At 46.5% G+C, this 18,487-nt stretch overlaps 1 protein-coding gene across 2 annotated transcripts in view; it reads right to left on the reverse strand.

The window, feature by feature from the left end:
- LOC144768066 (alpha-2-macroglobulin-like protein 1) overlaps positions 1 to 18,487 on the reverse strand; it is a 411,824-nt gene that overhangs the window by 265,789 nt on the left and 127,548 nt on the right. For both annotated transcript variants that reach the window (XM_078651439.1, XM_078651438.1), the window contains exons 8-10: positions 8,186 to 8,297; positions 7,298 to 7,415; positions 5,813 to 5,922 (exon numbers count right to left, since the gene is read on the reverse strand). In XM_078651439.1, coding sequence (XP_078507565.1) covers positions 5,813 to 5,922; positions 7,298 to 7,415; positions 8,186 to 8,297 — 340 coding nt within the window. The remainder of the gene's footprint in view (positions 1 to 5,812; positions 5,923 to 7,297; positions 7,416 to 8,185; positions 8,298 to 18,487) is intronic.

Genomic DNA, 18,487 nt, shown 5'->3' on the forward strand with positions numbered 1-18,487 from the left:
ACCTAATTTTTTTGGCCTATCCTGTCTTATAATAGCGTATGTGTCCGGGAGAGCTGTTGCAATATCGGGTCCCGAACTGTCCTGAAGCCATGTCTCTGTCAGAAACAATTAAACAACAGGGGGTGGTGATGGACAGAGCTTCTGAATTAAGCAGAATCTCTCACCCAGTCAAGAGATCAGGGCTAGATCCAACACCGTTTTTTAGCTCATTGCACCATCCCAGTTTCAGAACCTGGCTGTATGCAAATTAGTCTGTCCCTGGCCCAGTGCATCATGGGAACAGGGCAGACCAGACTACAAAAGCCAATTCTTTCACTGGGAAGGAAACAAGCTTCCGGGGACCGGTTTCTGGCATTACAGCCGTCTTCGGCCCGGCTTGCTTGAATCCTGATGGTGCAATGAGCAAGGGACTCACGTCTGAGTATACCCTTCCACGCTTATGGTGGACAAAATAATTAAACAACAGGGGGTGGTGATGGACAGAGCTTCTGAATTAAGCAGAATCTCTCACCCAGTCAAGAGATCAGGGCTAGATCCAACACCGTTTTTTAGCTCATTGCACCATCCCAGTTTCAGAACCTGGCTGTATGCAAATTAGTCTGTCCCTGGCCCAGTGCATCATGGGAACAGGGCAGACCAGACTACAAAAGCCAATTCTTTCACTGGGAAGGAAACAAGCTTCCGGGGACCGGTTTCTGGCATTACAGCCGTCTTCGGCCCGGCTTGCTTGAATCCTGATGGTGCAATGAGCAAGGGACTCACGTCTGAGTATACCCTTCCACGCTTATGGTGGACAAAATAATTAAACAACAGGGGGTGGTGATGGACAGAGCTTCTGAATTAAGCAGAATCTCTCACCCAGTCAAGAGATCAGGGCTAGATCCAACACCGTTTTTTAGCTCATTGCACCATCCCAGTTTCAGAACCTGGCTGTATGCAAATTAGTCTGTCCCTGGCCCAGTGCATCATGGGAACAGGGCAGACCAGACTACAAAAGCCAATTCTTTCACTGGGAAGGAAACAAGCTTCCGGGGACCGGTTTCTGGCATTACAGCCGTCTTCGGCCCGGCTTGCTTGAATCCTGATGGTGCAATGAGCAAGGGACTCACGTCTGAGTATACCCTTCCACGCTTATGGTGGACAAAATAATTAAACAACAGGGGGTGGTGATGGACAGAGCTTCTGAATTAAGCAGAATCTCTCACTCAGTCAAGAGATCAGGGCTAGATCCAACACCGTTTTTTAGCTCATTGCACCATCCCAGTTTCAGAACCTGGCTGTATGCAAATTAGTCTGTCCCTGGCCCAGTGCATCATGGGAACAGGGCAGACCAGACTACAAAAGCCAATTCTTTCACTGGGAAGGAAACAAGCTTCCGGGGACCGGTTTCTGGCATTACAGCCGTCTTCGGCCCGGCTTGCTTGAATCCTGATGGTGCAATGAGCAAGGGACTCACGTCTGAGTATACCCTTCCACGCTTATGGTGGACAAAATAATTAAACAACAGGGGGTGGTGATGGACAGAGCTTCTGAATTAAGCAGAATCTCTCACCCAGTCAAGAGATCAGGGCTAGATCCAACACCGTTTTTTAGCTCATTGCACCATCCCAGTTTCAGAACCTGGCTGTATGCAAATTAGTCTGTCCCTGGCCCAGTGCATCATGGGAACAGGGCAGACCAGACTACAAAAGCCAATTCTTTCACTGGGAAGGAAACAAGCTTCCGGGGACCGGTTTCTGGCATTACAGCCGTCTTCGGCCCGGCTTGCTTGAATCCTGATGGTGCAATGAGCAAGGGACTCACGTCTGAGTATACCCTTCCACGCTTATGGTGGACAAAATAATTAAACAACAGGGGGTGGTGATGGACAGAGCTTCTGAATTAAGCAGAATCTCTCACCCAGTCAAGAGATCAGGGCTAGATCCAACACCGTTTTTTAGCTCATTGCACCATCCCAGTTTCAGAACCTGGCTGTATGCAAATTAGTCTGTCCCTGGCCCAGTGCATCATGGGAACAGGGCAGACCAGACTACAAAAGCCAATTCTTTCACTGGGAAGGAAACAAGCTTCCGGGGACCGGTTTCTGGCATTACAGCCGTCTTCGGCCCGGCTTGCTTGAATCCTGATGGTGCAATGAGCAAGGGACTCACGTCTGAGTATACCCTTCCACGCTTATGGTGGACAAAATAATTAAACAACAGGGGGTGGTGATGGTCAGAAACAAGGCATCAGGCGTCTCGTCAAGTAGCAGATTAAATATTTCTGTCTTATGTCCTGGAAGAGAGCGACAATTCAAACTTAGAAAAGAAAAGAATGTTGGAGTGTCTCCAGGGGATTGACTGCTAGATCTGGCTTCAAACACTTTTGTTCTTACTGGATTTGAATAAAGGGGGCAGTTTTGACATACATCACTTTGACCTAGATTCAGCAGAGTACACCGAGGTGACTTGGGAAATCGTAGAGTTTGCATATAGTCAGATGTATATGCAGTGCTTGTATTAGCAGTTACTTCCACCACATGCAATACCTGTGAGTGTTCCTTACTGATAGGTGATGATAACGCCATGGTCCTATTGCACGTCCGTGGCGCGGACGGGCGCAGACGGGCTGACTCAGGCGTGACTCCGGCGCTAAACGAGGCGCTTCCGCAAAGCGCGTCCGCTAGCGCGGAGAGCGACCGTATTCTTAAGTAGTGGATAGCTAGAGCGCTCTCACTGCTGTCGCCTCCCACCTAAGATGGCCGCCGTAGGGGATGTTATCCCTATAGATCGAGTTTCAGCCCTAAGGTCAGCTGAGACCTTCTACAAGCAGTGTAAAATAAATGCAAGGAGCTGGGGAGGTATGCTGAGTGCTAACAGTGTGGATGTGGATTTGATGTATAACACATGATCCATACTCTGGTTACGTCCAGGATTGCTTGACTAGAACAGGCACTCACTAAAAAAAAAACTAAACATCAATGACATTTTTGCTACAGCATTGAAAAGTTTCAATCCGGAAACGATGTACTTTGTACTTTGTTGGTATTTTATGTTGTGGACTCTGCAAACCACATGCACTCTTTTTGAATTCATTTTTTTTAGAGGGTTGGTATTGATGCCTTCCCTGTATGTACATTCTATAAAGAGGGTCCCAATGCATCACTTGCAAGTTAGAATGTGCAGCAGAAACAAGACATTCTACTGGTTGAACTGTATTCTGTTATACTTGGTAATATTTCATTACATTAATTCTGCATATTAAACAAAGAAATATGCTTTTTCTGCCTTTTTTAGAAACATGCAGGCACATGCATCAATATTGCATTTTGCGATTCCTTAATTGCGAAAAATAAGGAATCACAATTAAGGAATTGCAAAATGCAATGCATCAAGAAATTGCTAAAGAAATTGTGATTTCTTAATATTCCTTAATTGCGACTCGCAATTTGAGAGTCGCAATTAAGGAATACCTCCCCATTCATTCCTATGGGCCTAGAGGCCCATAGGAATGAATGGGAAGACATGCTCAATTTGCGATTAGCAATTAGCGAATCGCAAATTGAGAATGCGATTTCAAGGGTGCAGGGGTGTCCAAAGGACACCCTGTTGCACCCCTGAAATCAATCTGTGCACATATGTTGTGCACACACATGCCCTTAGGGCATGTGTGTGCACAACATGAAACTTGAAAAATGCACAAAAGTGCATTTTTCAAAGTTTTCGCAAATTACCATGAGGTTTAACCTCATGGTAATTTGCTCCCCCTAATTGCGAAATCGCAATTTTTAAAGTTTCATGCATTGCATTTAAGGAATCGCAAAATGCGATTCCTTAAATGCAATCGCAATTTGAGAATTCGCAAATATTTGCGAATTCTCAAATTGCGAGGGCCTTCACCCTTCATGCATTCCAAAAGCAGATTTTGCGATCCTAAACGACCGATTTTTGCGATTCGCACCGTTTGCGATCGCAAAATCCTTTGATGCATGTGCCTGCATGTTATTTTGCATGATGTGTTACTGAAAGTCATAAACTTCATATAGTAGTAAAAGGTTGAACAGAGCAGAACTTTAATGACACTATTTTAACACACTGAGTGAGAGCTCCTGTTTTTCTAACATACATGAGGCCTGATTATTTAAAGTATTAAAACAATCTTATTGAGAACATAACTCTGCACTGAACAAAAACAATCGTATATTTTTGAATGGTACCTTTGCCAACTTGTCAATTGTATCAATTTCCTGGACCAGAATAAATAATTTCCCCTAACACTAAAGTTGTCCTCCCAGACGAATTGATTGAATCTGTCAAAAAGGGCCCAAAACAATGCAAGCCAAATGGGTGCTTGCCACTCAGAATAGTGATTCTAATTTATAAAAGAAAATACATTTTACAATCCTGAACTTCTGCTAAAATAGCCAGCGACTTCCATTTGCATTTAAAATCCAACAAAGCTTTTGATGTGCCAAGTGTTCCAAGGAAACTCCTATTGGAAAAGTTGGGCCTTGGTTTCTGCAGCTCAACCATATAGATCCTCCATTTTCAAAACCCAGTGAAATCAAATATGTTCAACCCCAGCCTCCCCCTATCAGAGGCATCAGCAGCAGAGAGATGCTCCTGAGTGGGGCCAAATGGAGGATGTGTGGGAAGTACCATTGGCAGGTTAACCACATGCATTCCATAAGCATTAGAGCCCTTAGGGTCTTAGCTATCTAGACCTTTCACACTTACGCCCTCATTGCAAGTAGATATAGTGGCCTGGCACAACAGGTGGATGCAGGGGTCACAAATTATAACTACCAGGGGATGTATGACGTTACAACGCATACATTTACATCGCGGTACATTACATTGCGGTACATTACATCGCGGTTTTTACAATGCAAGTCGTTACAACGACTTGCATTGGAGGGCGCTGGACTTAGGAGTAGTATAATTTACTATTCCAACTCCAGTCTACATAAAGTAGGGAAGGTGTTGGATAGTAAATTATACTATTCTTTGTCCTAGAGCGCCATCCAGCGCAAGTCGTTGTAATAACGACTTGCGCTGTGAAAACCGTGATGTAATAGCATCGCGATGTAATCCCCGCATTGTAAACGATGTTTCCCTCACCAGGTGATAATGAGGTGTGATGAAGTCCAACCTCCGAGAGTAAAATTTCGGCAGGTAAAGCCTGTTGGAATTTTCCATCAGAAAAATGCTCTGTAATCACCGGGGATTGTGGATTTTTGTTACATTAAACACAGGGCCGTTTTAAGCAGCATTATTGGCCCCCAGGCAAAGCCGTGCACTGGGCCCTGCCTAGACAACCACTCACAGGAATAAACATGTTTAACGGAAAATTAGAGTTAAATTCTGGTCTGCGTGGAGCCCCTATGCTCGTGGGGCCCCCGGGCAACTGGCCAGCGTGCCCATGCATTAAGAAGGCACAGAGTAAGCGCCAAAACCCATAAGTTATTCCCTTTTAGCCCCTTCTATGCTTATGACGAGCCCAGTTCGTCATGAGGCACAGTGGAGCTGTGCTCATGACGACCTGGGCTCGTTATAACGGCCGCGGCACTCCCACGAGTAATTGATGCCCCGCCTGTGTGGGAGAATCAATCAGTGGGCGGAGTCGTGATGAGCCCAGCTCGTCATGAGCACAGCTCCACTGTGCCTCATGACGAGCTGGGTTCGTCTCGAGCACCGCGGCCCTCCCACCCGCGCCGTGCATTAAATATCACACCAATCTCCAGGCCACTCATAATGAAGGTAGAAACAGGACTAGACTGAAAGGAGAGAGAGTTGCGGGGTAAGCTGGTGCTTCCCACTGGGCTTAGACTCACCACGCCGCGATAAGGCTGTCCGGTGCGATAGTAGGGGATCACGTTCTGGAATGTCACTTTCGAAGCTACATATGATATATCATATATTTGGGTTCCTGAAAGCGTGACCCCTAAAAGGAAACAACAGCATAACGTGAAGACCAAGTGATGGCAAGTATTTACATTCATCTTCTCCACCTGTAGGAACCTTTGGAGATAGAACATGGACCTGTTGCAAAACCCTTGTCCGGATGGTGGAAGACAGAGGTCGGTGCAGCAATAACACCTGGTGGACACTCCAAATATAGAACTGGCTGGAGCTCTTGAGTGACAACACTGACAAAAGTAACTAAGGGACACCCAGTGGCCAGTCTACCATTGGTTGATGTCTTGAAGGGAGCAGACAGGCATTGGTGAAAGAGTGACATTCAGTGGCCAATGAGATAATGACCTTGCTCGAATTCTAGAGGTATCAGACCAACTCTAGCACAACCTTGATACCTAAAAATATATTTACTAACCTTTTGGAGGGTGATCACACAACACAACACAATTTTGTGATGCACTTGCAGTCCTTTTTAATGGCTAGTATTGCGGCTAAGTAGTGGGATGGGCCACACATGCCCACACAAACTCACACTTACCCATCCACATGCATACTCGCTCACACCCATCAATTCACAAGCTCATGCACCCAGCATTCACACGCACATACACATGTACGCACCAATTTGCAACACACACTTGCAAATATACATAAATTCATACATGCACGCACGCATGCAAGCACCCAAATATACTGTGGTGATGGCAGGTCCAGCGGGAGGGGATGTAGAAGGCACCAGAAGGAGCTGGACACTTCAGGGAGGAAAACAAGATGATCCTGCCCACAACTCCCATTGGCGGACCTTGCTGTAGGTCAAGCAATGAGAGGAGGACCTTCACTCGCTTGTGAGAGTGTGACAAGGTGATAGTCATCCCTGTGCACTTCTAGGCTCAAATTTGAAGAACCCAGGTCTGAGTCTATTGATGACACGCCCTCCTTGTCATGAGGTGGAGAAATTCACAGGACTTTCACGGGCTGAGGAGGTCATACCCTTAGGGCTCTGAAAACAGCAGCCCGGCAAATTTGGCTTAGGCTGGAAGATGCCTGCGCATTTAGCACATGTACAGCGCCTAGCTGCCTGACCCTAACAAGAGATGTTTCTGTCAGGCCAACCTTTGCTCAGCCTGATAGATACTTTTCATGCTTTCCAAAAGGGTGGAATGGCTAGGCCCCTCCACTGTTTAGTAGGAGCCACGCCTGATGTTTTGTCATGTGTTGGATCACCCGAGTGCTATCAAACTTTTTGTCAATAAACCCCTAGTATCTATAGGTGGTGATAGTGCTGACAGGGAGTCTGGGATTGAATAGGCCAGAGGGCAAAAGTTATCCAAACATCTGTACTAATAAACAAGGGTAGGATATGGGAATTTCTGTGGTCTTCAAAGTTGCTTGCCGCTTACCTGTGCCATCCTCTAGCAGGTCTGCCGTTGCTTCTATCTGGTTGGCGAAGTACCCAGGGGAGGTAACGTTGAAGTCGTTAGTGTCAACCTGATACGTGAAGCAGCCATTACCATCCGTCTGCAGGTAAAGACACATTATATGCATGGGGCTCTCTGTTAGTCAACTTTGTCCTTAACAAGGCATATTTTGAAATCTGATCCACAATCCACCTTTCCAAATTAGAAAAGACATTGGGCCATATTTGGAAGTTGGCTTATGTGATATACTGTCAAAAATGTGGCATATGTTCCACCAAATATATTGCAGGTGCATTATAGCCTATGGCACTTGTAAAACAGTAGACAGCATATCCATAATGTAATGTAAGTACCCCTTCTGTATTTTTGACAATGTCTCACACTGGATCAATCAAATGGGATTGGGAAAAAGTTTTGCAGAATTTCTCATTTCATAATGAATTATTGTTTCAAATGGTTTCCTCGAAAAGAGGGTGTATTTTCGAAATAACCATCAGACATGTGGCAAACACACTTAAAAGGTAGGGGTTTTCCAAACAGAATTAAAAAAAATATGCCTGAGCTTATAGCACTCCTAGAGGAACATTTCAGTATGTCTGCCCATTTTCTATGTGGGGGGTAGTTTACAACAATTAGAAATTTACCCATGAAATTCTGGCAAAGCGGAAATTGGAGACTTCCAAAAAAAGACCTTGCCTGCCAGGATTTCTATCTAAGAAGCTCTCCTGTTTAATTCAACATTTCCACAGGAGAATCTATTTTTTCATGTCACCTGCAACCCATCTGGCAGAACCCCTTCTTCTGTTTCTTGTGCTTCACTGTTACTCCCCTCAGAAATCCCACTACACAATTCTCCCATAGTGGGCTTACCAGGCCTGTGTAGAATTTGCGGACGCTCCCATTGTCCTTTCCATAAAAAAAGTAATTTTTGCGTACTAAACCAACTGTCATTAGGCCAGACACCATCTTTCCATATGTGTATCTGTTCAAGAAGAAAAGAAAAAGACTGTCAGTTAAGAAAGGCATGCCGTAAGTGGTATATACTGCAATTACAAGGAACACCACAATAAAGCTTCAGTGGGGGTCGTAAATAGCATCCATTTGGAGTGCTGGGGTCCCCCAACCTCCATTTACATGACCCTGGTCCACTTGCAAAGGCAATATTTTCAAAAGAAAAAAAAACATAAGTGCAGGCACTCACCATTGTAACATCATACAACCACCAAAGGGAAACATCATTAACAACGCGGATAATACACCTCGATGCTGTTACATCGCGGTCGTTACAACGACCACGATGTTACCACGATATGCCATTACAACGCAAGTCTTTACATCGACTTGCGCTAGATGGCATGCTAACATTAAAAATAGTGTTGTTTACTATCCCAACACCTTCCCTACTGATAAGTGGACTGGAGTTGGAATAGTAAATTACACTTTTCTAATGTTAGCACGCCACCTAGCGCAAGTCGATGTAAAGACTTGCATTGTAAAGGCATAGCGTGGTAACATGCAGTCGTTGTAACGACTGCGATGTAACAGCACGCGTTGTAATAATACGCATTGTAACATCATACAACCTCACCAAATGGAGCAGTGACCTAGGTGTGGAGTTTGGGGCTGGGATTAGGGCAGAGCTGGGGACAGGTTAGGTTTTTAACTTTATCAGGGTATATATGCAAGACATTTGTATGCATTGCAAGAATGTCAGATGAGAAATGGACAAGAGAGAATAATCCAGCAATTTTACCAGGCAAAAGATATGGGTAACTTCATATGTTTCTGTGTTTAGACACACACAAATTCAATATCTGGGGTCCTTGTGGCTGCCAAATTTAACTAAAACATTTAGAAAGCAATTTGACAACCACATAATGTTGCTAGAATTTGAGAGAGCCATCAACTGTTTAACTTATATTAATAAATGACAAGTTCCCAATGAATGCCTAATATCACATCTTGTAGTGTAGTTCCTACAGTTCCCTCATGCAGGACCTGCGCTTTTGGATAACATACACTGTGGGTATAGTCGTAGACTGATTCTGTGCACCCCCACCGCGTATGTTAGCCATGTTTTGCATTAGCTAGCTCACAGTGCCACTAGAATCTCCTTTTATCCGAGAGATTCGTTTTTGGCAACCTCAGAACACAACAAACCCTGATTCCTCAGACTCGTGGAAACAATATAATACTTTTCTCCCAGTACTCGTGCTTGCTCATTTTCTCTCAGAGAGATACACGAAAGAAACAGTCGAGCATGTTTATAATAAGAATTTATAGCACCATTGTTCTTCTCGTGCAAAATGCATGCGCTGCTACAATTGTGACACAGTAGCAGAGATATAGAACCAGCAGTACAGTGAATAAAAAGGAATAGTACAGTTCTACCATTTTGCAATAGTCATGAACAGATACATGAATATAAAATGCATTTATAAAAGATAGTGCGTACTCCTACGATGCCTGTCTAAATGTACCTAAGTATACCTAGAATGTGAGTAGGTGCAAAGAAGCCTAAGCCTAAGAGCCCAAGAGCCAAGAATACCACTAGGATTTAGTCGAACCCCGTTACCTGAAATAGTGAGAGTGTGGGCTTCGGCCTGGTGTCAAATTGGACACCCCGCAAGGGATAGTAAGACCACTGTCAGCTAGAGCAATTGAATGTCAGAGCTGCAGCGTCTCTGGTCAGTGTGTCGGCATGAAGTCTAGGGGGCATATTATCAAGGGGGTTTATCTCCGCTTTTTTGGCTTTAAAAGCCAAGTAAGCGGAGATAAAATGATCTCCCTATTACCAAGCTGTCGCTAACACCAGTTAGCGACAGCTAATAGGAGATAGCGACCATCTTGGGCCCCGCTTTGCATGTCAGTGATATTTATCACTAATGACATGCAAAGTGGGCGTGCCAAGATGTTAGCGACTGGAAACAGTCGCTAACATCGCTATCTCCTATTACCAACTTTTGGAGATATTCGGGCTAAGCGCGAATATCTCCAAAAGCTAACACCTGCCCTGAGCAGTTCTTAGCCATGTTATCCAATGGGAGGTGGATAACATGGCTAAGAGCATTTGCTCGATAATGCATGAATATCGCTGACTTTTCAGCGATATTCATGCATTGCGGCCGTTTTTTATCGCATTTGCGATAAACCTTGCTAATAGCAAGGTTTATCTGCGATAAAAATCGCCGATTTGCGGCGATAATATTTGTCTCTAAACAAGTTAGAGACAAAAATTATCTCTATTGGTTGGTAATATGCCCCTAGGTCCCTCCCCTTTACTGATAGCAAAAGGTGCTGTATTTATACAGTCCATGTGCATGTGTTAGCTATTGTTTAGTATGAGGATGACGTTGGGGATTAAACCTTGTGCGTGGATAGGAGATGTGATGTATACCCCCAGGTATCGTTCTCATAAATTATTCATATGCGCTAAGGATGACGTCTTCGCAATATCAATTGGGAAGAACCCTACCTCAGCATGGAAGTAGGTGAAAGGTTTAGTCCATAAAAGACGTCAGTCCTTATAAGGTGTTCAGTCCCTAGAAGGCAGTATGTCCTTATAAGGAGTTATGCTCTTAAAAGGCTCGTTCATATGAAATGAAGGGGACATGATGTAGGGAAAGTGTACAATGTTCCCTGGACCTATATTAGGGGACCGATATGAAATATAACAATCTGTCCTTTTTGTCACATCCTTTGAAGCAGAGCTTTATAAAAAATGAATTTATAAATTGACCGACAGATTCTGCTTCTGCTCTTCCTGACTCCGCCCACCTCCTGCTGCCAACACTTAGGGGCCTATTTATAAGCCCTTTGCGGCACAATTGCCCCTTCGGAGCATCACTTTTATGATGCGCCGGAGGCGCAGTATGAAGACCCGAATCTACGAAGTCATGCAAAGCCACCCTGAGTGGCTTTGCATGGCCTTGTAGATATTGAGTAAGGCAAACCAGTTCAAGTCACTCCCTTGCCTTATTCTGAGTCAGAGGTGTTTCACGGGTGTTGCGGTGGGTGTTCGCACTCCCAGATTTACAACATGGGATAAATCTGGAAATGGTCAGCACCTTACGCCTCCCAGAGCAGGCATAAAGGGGAGAAATGTTTTCATTTCTCTGCTTTTTTCCTCTTTCTATGTGTGCTGCGATCTGCTGCACACATACTAAGAGGAAAACATCTCTCAATATTGTTTTTGTGCAAGAAGGTGCCCTTTTTTGCACAAAAATAATCCTGCCAACAACACAGACAGCTTTGCACCATGGTGCAAAGGGGCCTGCTTTGGCACACGGCTGCAAAATGTGTGCCGACGGTGGCTGTAAGGACGTTAATGAACCGTATCTTGTAAATATGGTGTATTCCTGTTCTTACAAATTGGCGTACGGTGGCACAGCATGAAGCCTTGTGGTGCTGGCCTGTGCCAATTTCATGTAAATATGCCCCTTAGCCTCCAATTTAGGAATCTTGAGGTAATTTATTTCCAGCTCCACCTAATAAATGAAACTGGGTTGGCCTCCCAAGTGCCCCTTTCTTTAAATGCGTAGGACTCCATCTAGGTGAGGCTGCTCCATAATTCGCTCACAAAGCTGATGATATTGTGTTAATGAAATTGACATAAAATGTCAACAATTCCTCAAAAATCTATTGAAATTTCTCAGCCAAGAAAAGAAAAAAGCAATTCCTGCTTTGAGGTTTCTGGAACGTGAAATGCTGCTGCAAACATCTAGGCCCAGATTGACTAAGGGCTTCCATTGTCCCTGCATCACGCAAGGTGACACAAAGCAATGGAAGCCCTTAACTGCGATTTACTAAGCCACGCAAAGGGGAAACATCCTTTATAACGAAACTTTCAGAACGCGGTACCATTACCACGCAGGTTTTACAACGCAAGTCGTTACAACAACTTGCGCTGGAGGGCGCTGTAGGATAGGGAATAGTTTAATTTACTATCCAACACCTTCCCTACTATCCACGGGGACTGGAGTTGGAAGAGTAAATTAAACTATTCACTATCCAGCGCCCCCCAATGCAAGTCGCTGTAACGACTTGCGTTGTTAAACCTGCGTGGTAATGGTACGCGTTGTGAAAGCACGTGTTGTACCGTCATACATCCCACGCAAAGACACCTTGAGTGAGAAGTGTGGCTCAATGGTTAGAGCGGCAGACCCTGATGCAGAGGTCTAGCTCGGGACCAGGGTTCAATTCCCCGCCTCAGCGGGTCTTGGGCTCAAAATTCCACGGACCTGATAAATCTCGCCTCGGTGCCTATTCCAATCATGGGTCCCACTCTGCAACTCTGGGCAATAGCTTGCTTAATCTCCACAACGGCCCCCACAACACTAAGGATGCCTGTCCTCCACCTTGGGGGTGCCCAGGAGTGGACACCTCACAGGGAAAGCCAGGATGGGTTCCACAGCGGTATTCGTACAAGCGCCTTGAGACCCTTGCGGGTGAGTAGTGCGCTATACAAGTATCAATTTATTTTGAGTGGCTGTGAATGGTTTAGCAAATCCAGAGTAACACATAGCGCTGCCTTGCATTGCCCTGCGTTAAGGAATGGTTTCATGGGGTGAGTACGGGGTTTCCCATGCATCCAGCCATTGATTTTGATGCAATACCTGATTTGCTATGGTCAACAAACCTGGGATTGCATCAAAAGGGTGCGCCTCCCAGACCCAAGCGTAACCAGGGTAAATATCTGTGTTTCTCCTTGTTGCGTCTTCTTTCCTGTCATTCTGCAGCACACATAGAAAGAGGAATATGTCTTTAGAGATTGTGTTTGTGAAGGAAGGTATAACACGTAACACAGGCACAGCTGCACCATGTCTCAAGGGTGGCTGCATTGGTGCTAGAGCACAGATTTCTCCAGTGCAGGAAGACTGCAGAAATGCGTCAAGGGCTCGTTTCTGCTCTCTCCCTGTCACGCGGTGCAGCACGTTCCCTTGCTGCGTTATGTGACTTGTTAGTAAATTGGGGACCAGATTTCTGATCTAAACTGCCGAGGTCATTACTTTAGTCGAGATACTAAGGAGCATATCATCAAGGGCTTAGTCGCCGCTTTAGCGGCACATTTTGCCATTGAAGCGGCAATAATTCTATGGCCCTATTAACAATGCGGCGCTAACATGTGTATGGACTCCGCAGACCGGCCACCCGATTCGATTCACTTGGAAGATTACTTTGTTTCAAGTTAAATTAATTATGGAGGGATGCCTTGTGCCATTGAGTTGGTGAATTGTGTAGTCCGCTGACCATACATGTCAGTATAAGTCCCGGTTGGGATATACATAATCGCACATACTACGGGACCGAGTACCCTATTGCATATGCAGGAGCGGGTCCGTCTTATTTACTGCCATCTTGCATTGTGCCTGGGATTTTATGCACCCTTTTTGCTCCAGATGATGTGGCTTTAGAACTGGAAGAGCACTGAGACCTCCTAACCAGGCCCCAGGGCCAGTACTCTTTCTCTCAAAAGGTAATCTGAATTGGTACACCCAATTGGCAAGATGATTTAACCCCCCTCCCCATCAGTCCCTGGTATATGGTACTAGTGGTACCCAGGGCAAGGGAGTTAAAGGAGTTGCCAGGGCTGTGCCATCATGAGTGACCCTAGTAAAAACAAATCCTGCAGGGCTGCTACTGCAGCCTGTGCTTTCAGCTCCTCTGCTGAAGTGCGACTCTGCACACACCCAGTGCGGCAGAGTCCCCTCACTGCCTTAAGGTATGTAAGTCACCTCTAAGGTAGGCCTTCTAAAGCCCAGGAGGCAGGGTGCTTTATCTTAAAGGTGAAAGCAAATCTATTCAGGTATATATGCCTCGATTGTAGCGCTGCAATTCAATTTTACTGTAGGTGGCCGCCAGTCCTTAGGTTTAAGTGGGCTGGCTACCGGTTAAAACCAAGATCGATGATGGTACCAACAAATTTAGTTGTGTTTGATATCAAACACCGGGCCTTTTCACCCCTGACACGATTCTACAATTAAGGGTGGGCTGGCATGCACCCAGGTGCCATCCTTAGAGGTTGCCCACCGAGATGCTGAGTTCCCTTGTGCCGTGGCGAACTTTATGAGCCGTTTGCCACCAAGACAGAAGTCTGATATCCTGTTGGTGAGTGTTATCATTCCTAAAGGATGTGAGACAAAAGGCCTGGGCAGGAAGGTCGTCACACCTCCACCCTTCCAGGATGGCTGGTGAAAGACCCATCAGGGCGGTGAGCCTCAAAGGCTTCACTGCCTCTGATATTTAAATGACTTAGGGCCATATGTATCAAGCCAAATTGCATTAGCAAATGCCGAATTTTCGGCATTTGGGAATGCAATTTTGCCAAAGGGTATGTATTAAGGCAAAATAAAGAATCGTAAAATTTGCGATTCCTTATTTTGCAATTGCATTTAAGGAATCACAAATTTTGCGATTCCTTAAATGCAATGTAAGAAGCACCAAAAAAGTGCAATTTGGCCTTAAGGAATCGCAAATTACCACCAACTTCAAGTTGGTGGTAATCTGCGATTTCTTTGGAAAATGCACTTTTTTTGCATTTTTCAAAGTGCCATGTGGCGCACATACATGCCCTTAGGGCATGTATGTGCGCCATATGCATACACATGTAAATTTCAGGGGTGCATCAGGGTGTCCTTATGACACCCTTGCACCCTTGAAATTATTCTCAATTTGCGATTCTCAAATTGTGAATCGCAAATTGAGAATAACTTCCCATTCATTCCTATGGGCCTCCTGGCCCAAAGAAGTGAATGGGAAAGTATTCCTTAATTGTGATTCGTAATTTGCTAATCGCAATTAAGGAATATTAAGAAATCGCAAAAAATTGCGATTTTTTACATACATCCCTATTTGCAATTCTCAAATAGCGATTTCTAAAAAATCGATATTTGAGAATCGCAAATCAGGATGTTGATACATATGGCCCTAATCTCCCAGTGGAGACAAAGGCCCACCAAGCTACCATGCACTCATGTTTGCAAGCAGGCGGGAAATCAGATCTTCAAGAGACGTAAACCCACCAAAGACTAGCCACACCTCTAGGGTGGGTTACTGGGTCTGTACAGCCAAGGATGGCCCATGCCATCTTGGAAATCTGATAGAATAGTGGATTCTGGGTAGTTTGGTGACATACACCCACCGGATGTTGTCACCTTAGGGGCAGATTTGTCGCAGGACTAGTAGCCTAATGGCTAGTAGCCCTCACACCCCTCAACACCCCCTACATTCATGATTTACGGGGCACCCCTGACACCAGAACTCGAGATCTGCTCTGAAGAAGAAGGTTGAAGATGAGACCCTTGTGAGCACAAGGCAGGACTCCATACAAAAAAAATTGCTAAACTCTGCACCTGTAGAAGCCCCCCTGCACCCGCTGGACTACTACTCGTCCAAGACCAGAGACCAGTTCCATAAAGAAGGTGAACCTCTCTGCGACCCAATAACTTCACCAGGACTCCCTAGGGCAAGAGGTACTAGTTCCCTACAATCAGCAGCACAAACCGCACTTCCACGATCCGAAGAAGGACTGACCACTGGGCTCCGGCGTGGACCAGCCTAAAAGTAACCAGCCGGGTACCTTCTGGGAAGTGTAGTCCTGAACTTCTGTGAGTCTTAACCTTCTACAGCGTTCCCAGGACCTCTGGAAGAAGGTTGACCCAGTCAAGACCTTTGCCGAGACCAAGGCTTGCTGTTGTTCTGACTGACTACAAACTGCTTCACTTGATGCCCCAACATGGAGGGAACCTTTTGCATCATCCCTCCTCCACCTCTGTGGCACAGTTGTCGAGTCCTTGCATCCCAAAGAAGGCTTTGTTGGCACGCCTGGTAAAGCTAGCACCTTTCCAATCAGCACAGCTGATAGCCAGGCACACCCCTGCACGCGAGACACCCGAGCTATGTAGGGCGGATCTACCTCCTGATTCCTGGTCTAGGGCCCCTCCAAGATTTTCCTCCAAGGGGATCCTCTGAACTCAACCTGCAAGGGGAGGGTTCCAGCGCAGGAACGCCTCCTAAAAGTGGCTCAGTGAAATCTACAAGATTTTACTCAGTCACTTTTCAGGCCATGCTGCGTCAAAACCCTGCGCCTGATTGAAGCAGGCGTAAGGATTGACACAGCATTTTCAGGATAGGGCACCCCCAAGCCTTGCTGGAGCTGCGTCGTGCCTGCAACGCAACTCCAGCAATGCGCCGCCTTTACGGCAGCAGATGTGTCACTCATCTGTCCATTTTTGCCCCATGGTGCGCCGCATTGTAAATGCGGCGCATCCATGGTGGCGCATCCATGACGCACAATAACTGGCGCATCCCTGCTGATTTGCAGGGATGCGCCAGTTATTGTAAATCTGCCCCTATGTGTTTCCTCATATTTTATTATTTTACGAGAGCATTAAGGTGGATGGCCAGGATGCGGAGCAATTTACCCAGCAGGATTAAACACAAACAGATAACTCCTGATGAAGGACAACTCCAGCCCGAAATGCATTGGGATCTTTCCAACTACAGGAATTGTCTAATGAGCTGATTTATTGATCACCTTCACATGGATACCACAATTTCATGATTGATCATACTAAAAAAGAAAGACATTTTCAAGTGAAAAAAAATCAATCAAAATCAACTGGAGTTTCATTGTTTTTGAACTAGGACCATTTGAGTACTCCCCCTGTGGAGTTCCAGCACTGAATCCAGGGGACGCTCCCCCAGGCCTGGGGGACCGCTACTTCTTGACTACTTCAGACACACTTTTTTTTGGTCAGAAAGCGATACCCCGCTGCACCCCTGAAAACGTTTACTAATCACTGTTAGACTTGGGCCTTAGGGCAGGTTCACCCCTAATCTTTTTGCCTTTATTTGTGACCCTGTGTAGTGATTTTTGGGTCTTGGCGCACTTTTTCCCTATGTCCCAGAGTGAAAGTGCGTGCGTGTAGTATGGCTGGCCTGCCCTCCCATAGGAATGCATGGGGAATGTGTGTGCCCTGGTAGTTCCTGATGTGTGGGGAGTGCAGGCTCGAGTTTAGTATGTATGAACTCGTGAGAGTGAATGCTGCGCAATAGTATGTGCGGCTTGTATGTGTCTAGAAGGGAAGTGCTACTTCTGGACATTGATGTATGTGTGCAGTGAGAATAGTGGAGCGTGATTGGCTGGAGCTGGCTGGCATGCCAGGCTCCAGGAAGTCTGGATGGGTCTGCCCGGTGGTGAGTGTGAGATCAGCATGAGTGATGTGTGGGAGGAGTAGATCTGTGTCCTGGATGGGCTGGGTTTTTCCCCACACAATGCTGGCTCCGCCCCCCTGTGGTTTGTCTAATGACCCAAGCCTCCCCAGTGAATGAAAGGGGTGGTTGGGCCATCAAGGGTACTCCCAAGCCAGCTGCAACTGGTTTCCCCCCACCCTGCACCTCCTAACAAAGGATTTCTCTGTATAAATATGGGGCTGTGTCCCCACAGAAATGGTTCTACTTGTGGATCCTTGCCAGAGGGGGCTGTTGCTGCTGCTGGGGCCAGGAGGACCGCCACTTGGCTTGTCTCCCTGCCTGGAGACCCAGTGTGCTGGCTCTGGCCCTGCCTTGCCCCCCTGTCTGCCTCCAGACCTTGCTGGAGCTTTGCTGTGCTGGGGGAGCGCTCTCCCTTGTCCCCAGCGCTGGGAGCGCTTCGTTTTACTCCTAGCGCTGAAGAGCGCTTTATTTTCCCCCTAAGCGCTGGGTGCGCTTTATTTTGATTATAGCGCTTTGGCGCGCTTTGTCAGGCATAGCGAGTGCCTACCTCGCTTTATATTTATTTAAGGCCGGTGCCTACCCGGCATTGCCCCGTTGTGTTTTATTATTTAAGAGCGGCTGCCCACGCCGCATTGTCCCGTGTTCACCGCCGCAGCCCGGGAGCCCTGAAATCCGTTGCCGGGCCGCTGCCAGTTGCGACCCGGAAGTCCCGCCTCCTGACCCCCAGGGCCGCGCTGCCATTGGCGGCCCCGGCGGAAGTCAGGCGGAGGGAAAGGAGACGAGGCCAGGCGGGAGACCGAGGACGTCTGCTCCCGTGTCTGCGAGGCTCCCGAGTGAGGTGAGGAGCCCCGCGCTGCTCCAGCAGCAAGACACCCGGTGAGTGCCTGAAAGGAGGGAGAGGGGCCGCGGGACACATTGCCGGTGTCCGCCCCTCCCCCATAGCGCGACCTAGCGCTT

The sequence above is a fragment of the Lissotriton helveticus genome, chromosome 7 (assembly GCF_964261635.1).
Source record: "Lissotriton helveticus chromosome 7, aLisHel1.1, whole genome shotgun sequence".
Classification (NCBI taxonomy): Eukaryota; Metazoa; Chordata; class Amphibia; order Caudata; family Salamandridae; genus Lissotriton; species Lissotriton helveticus.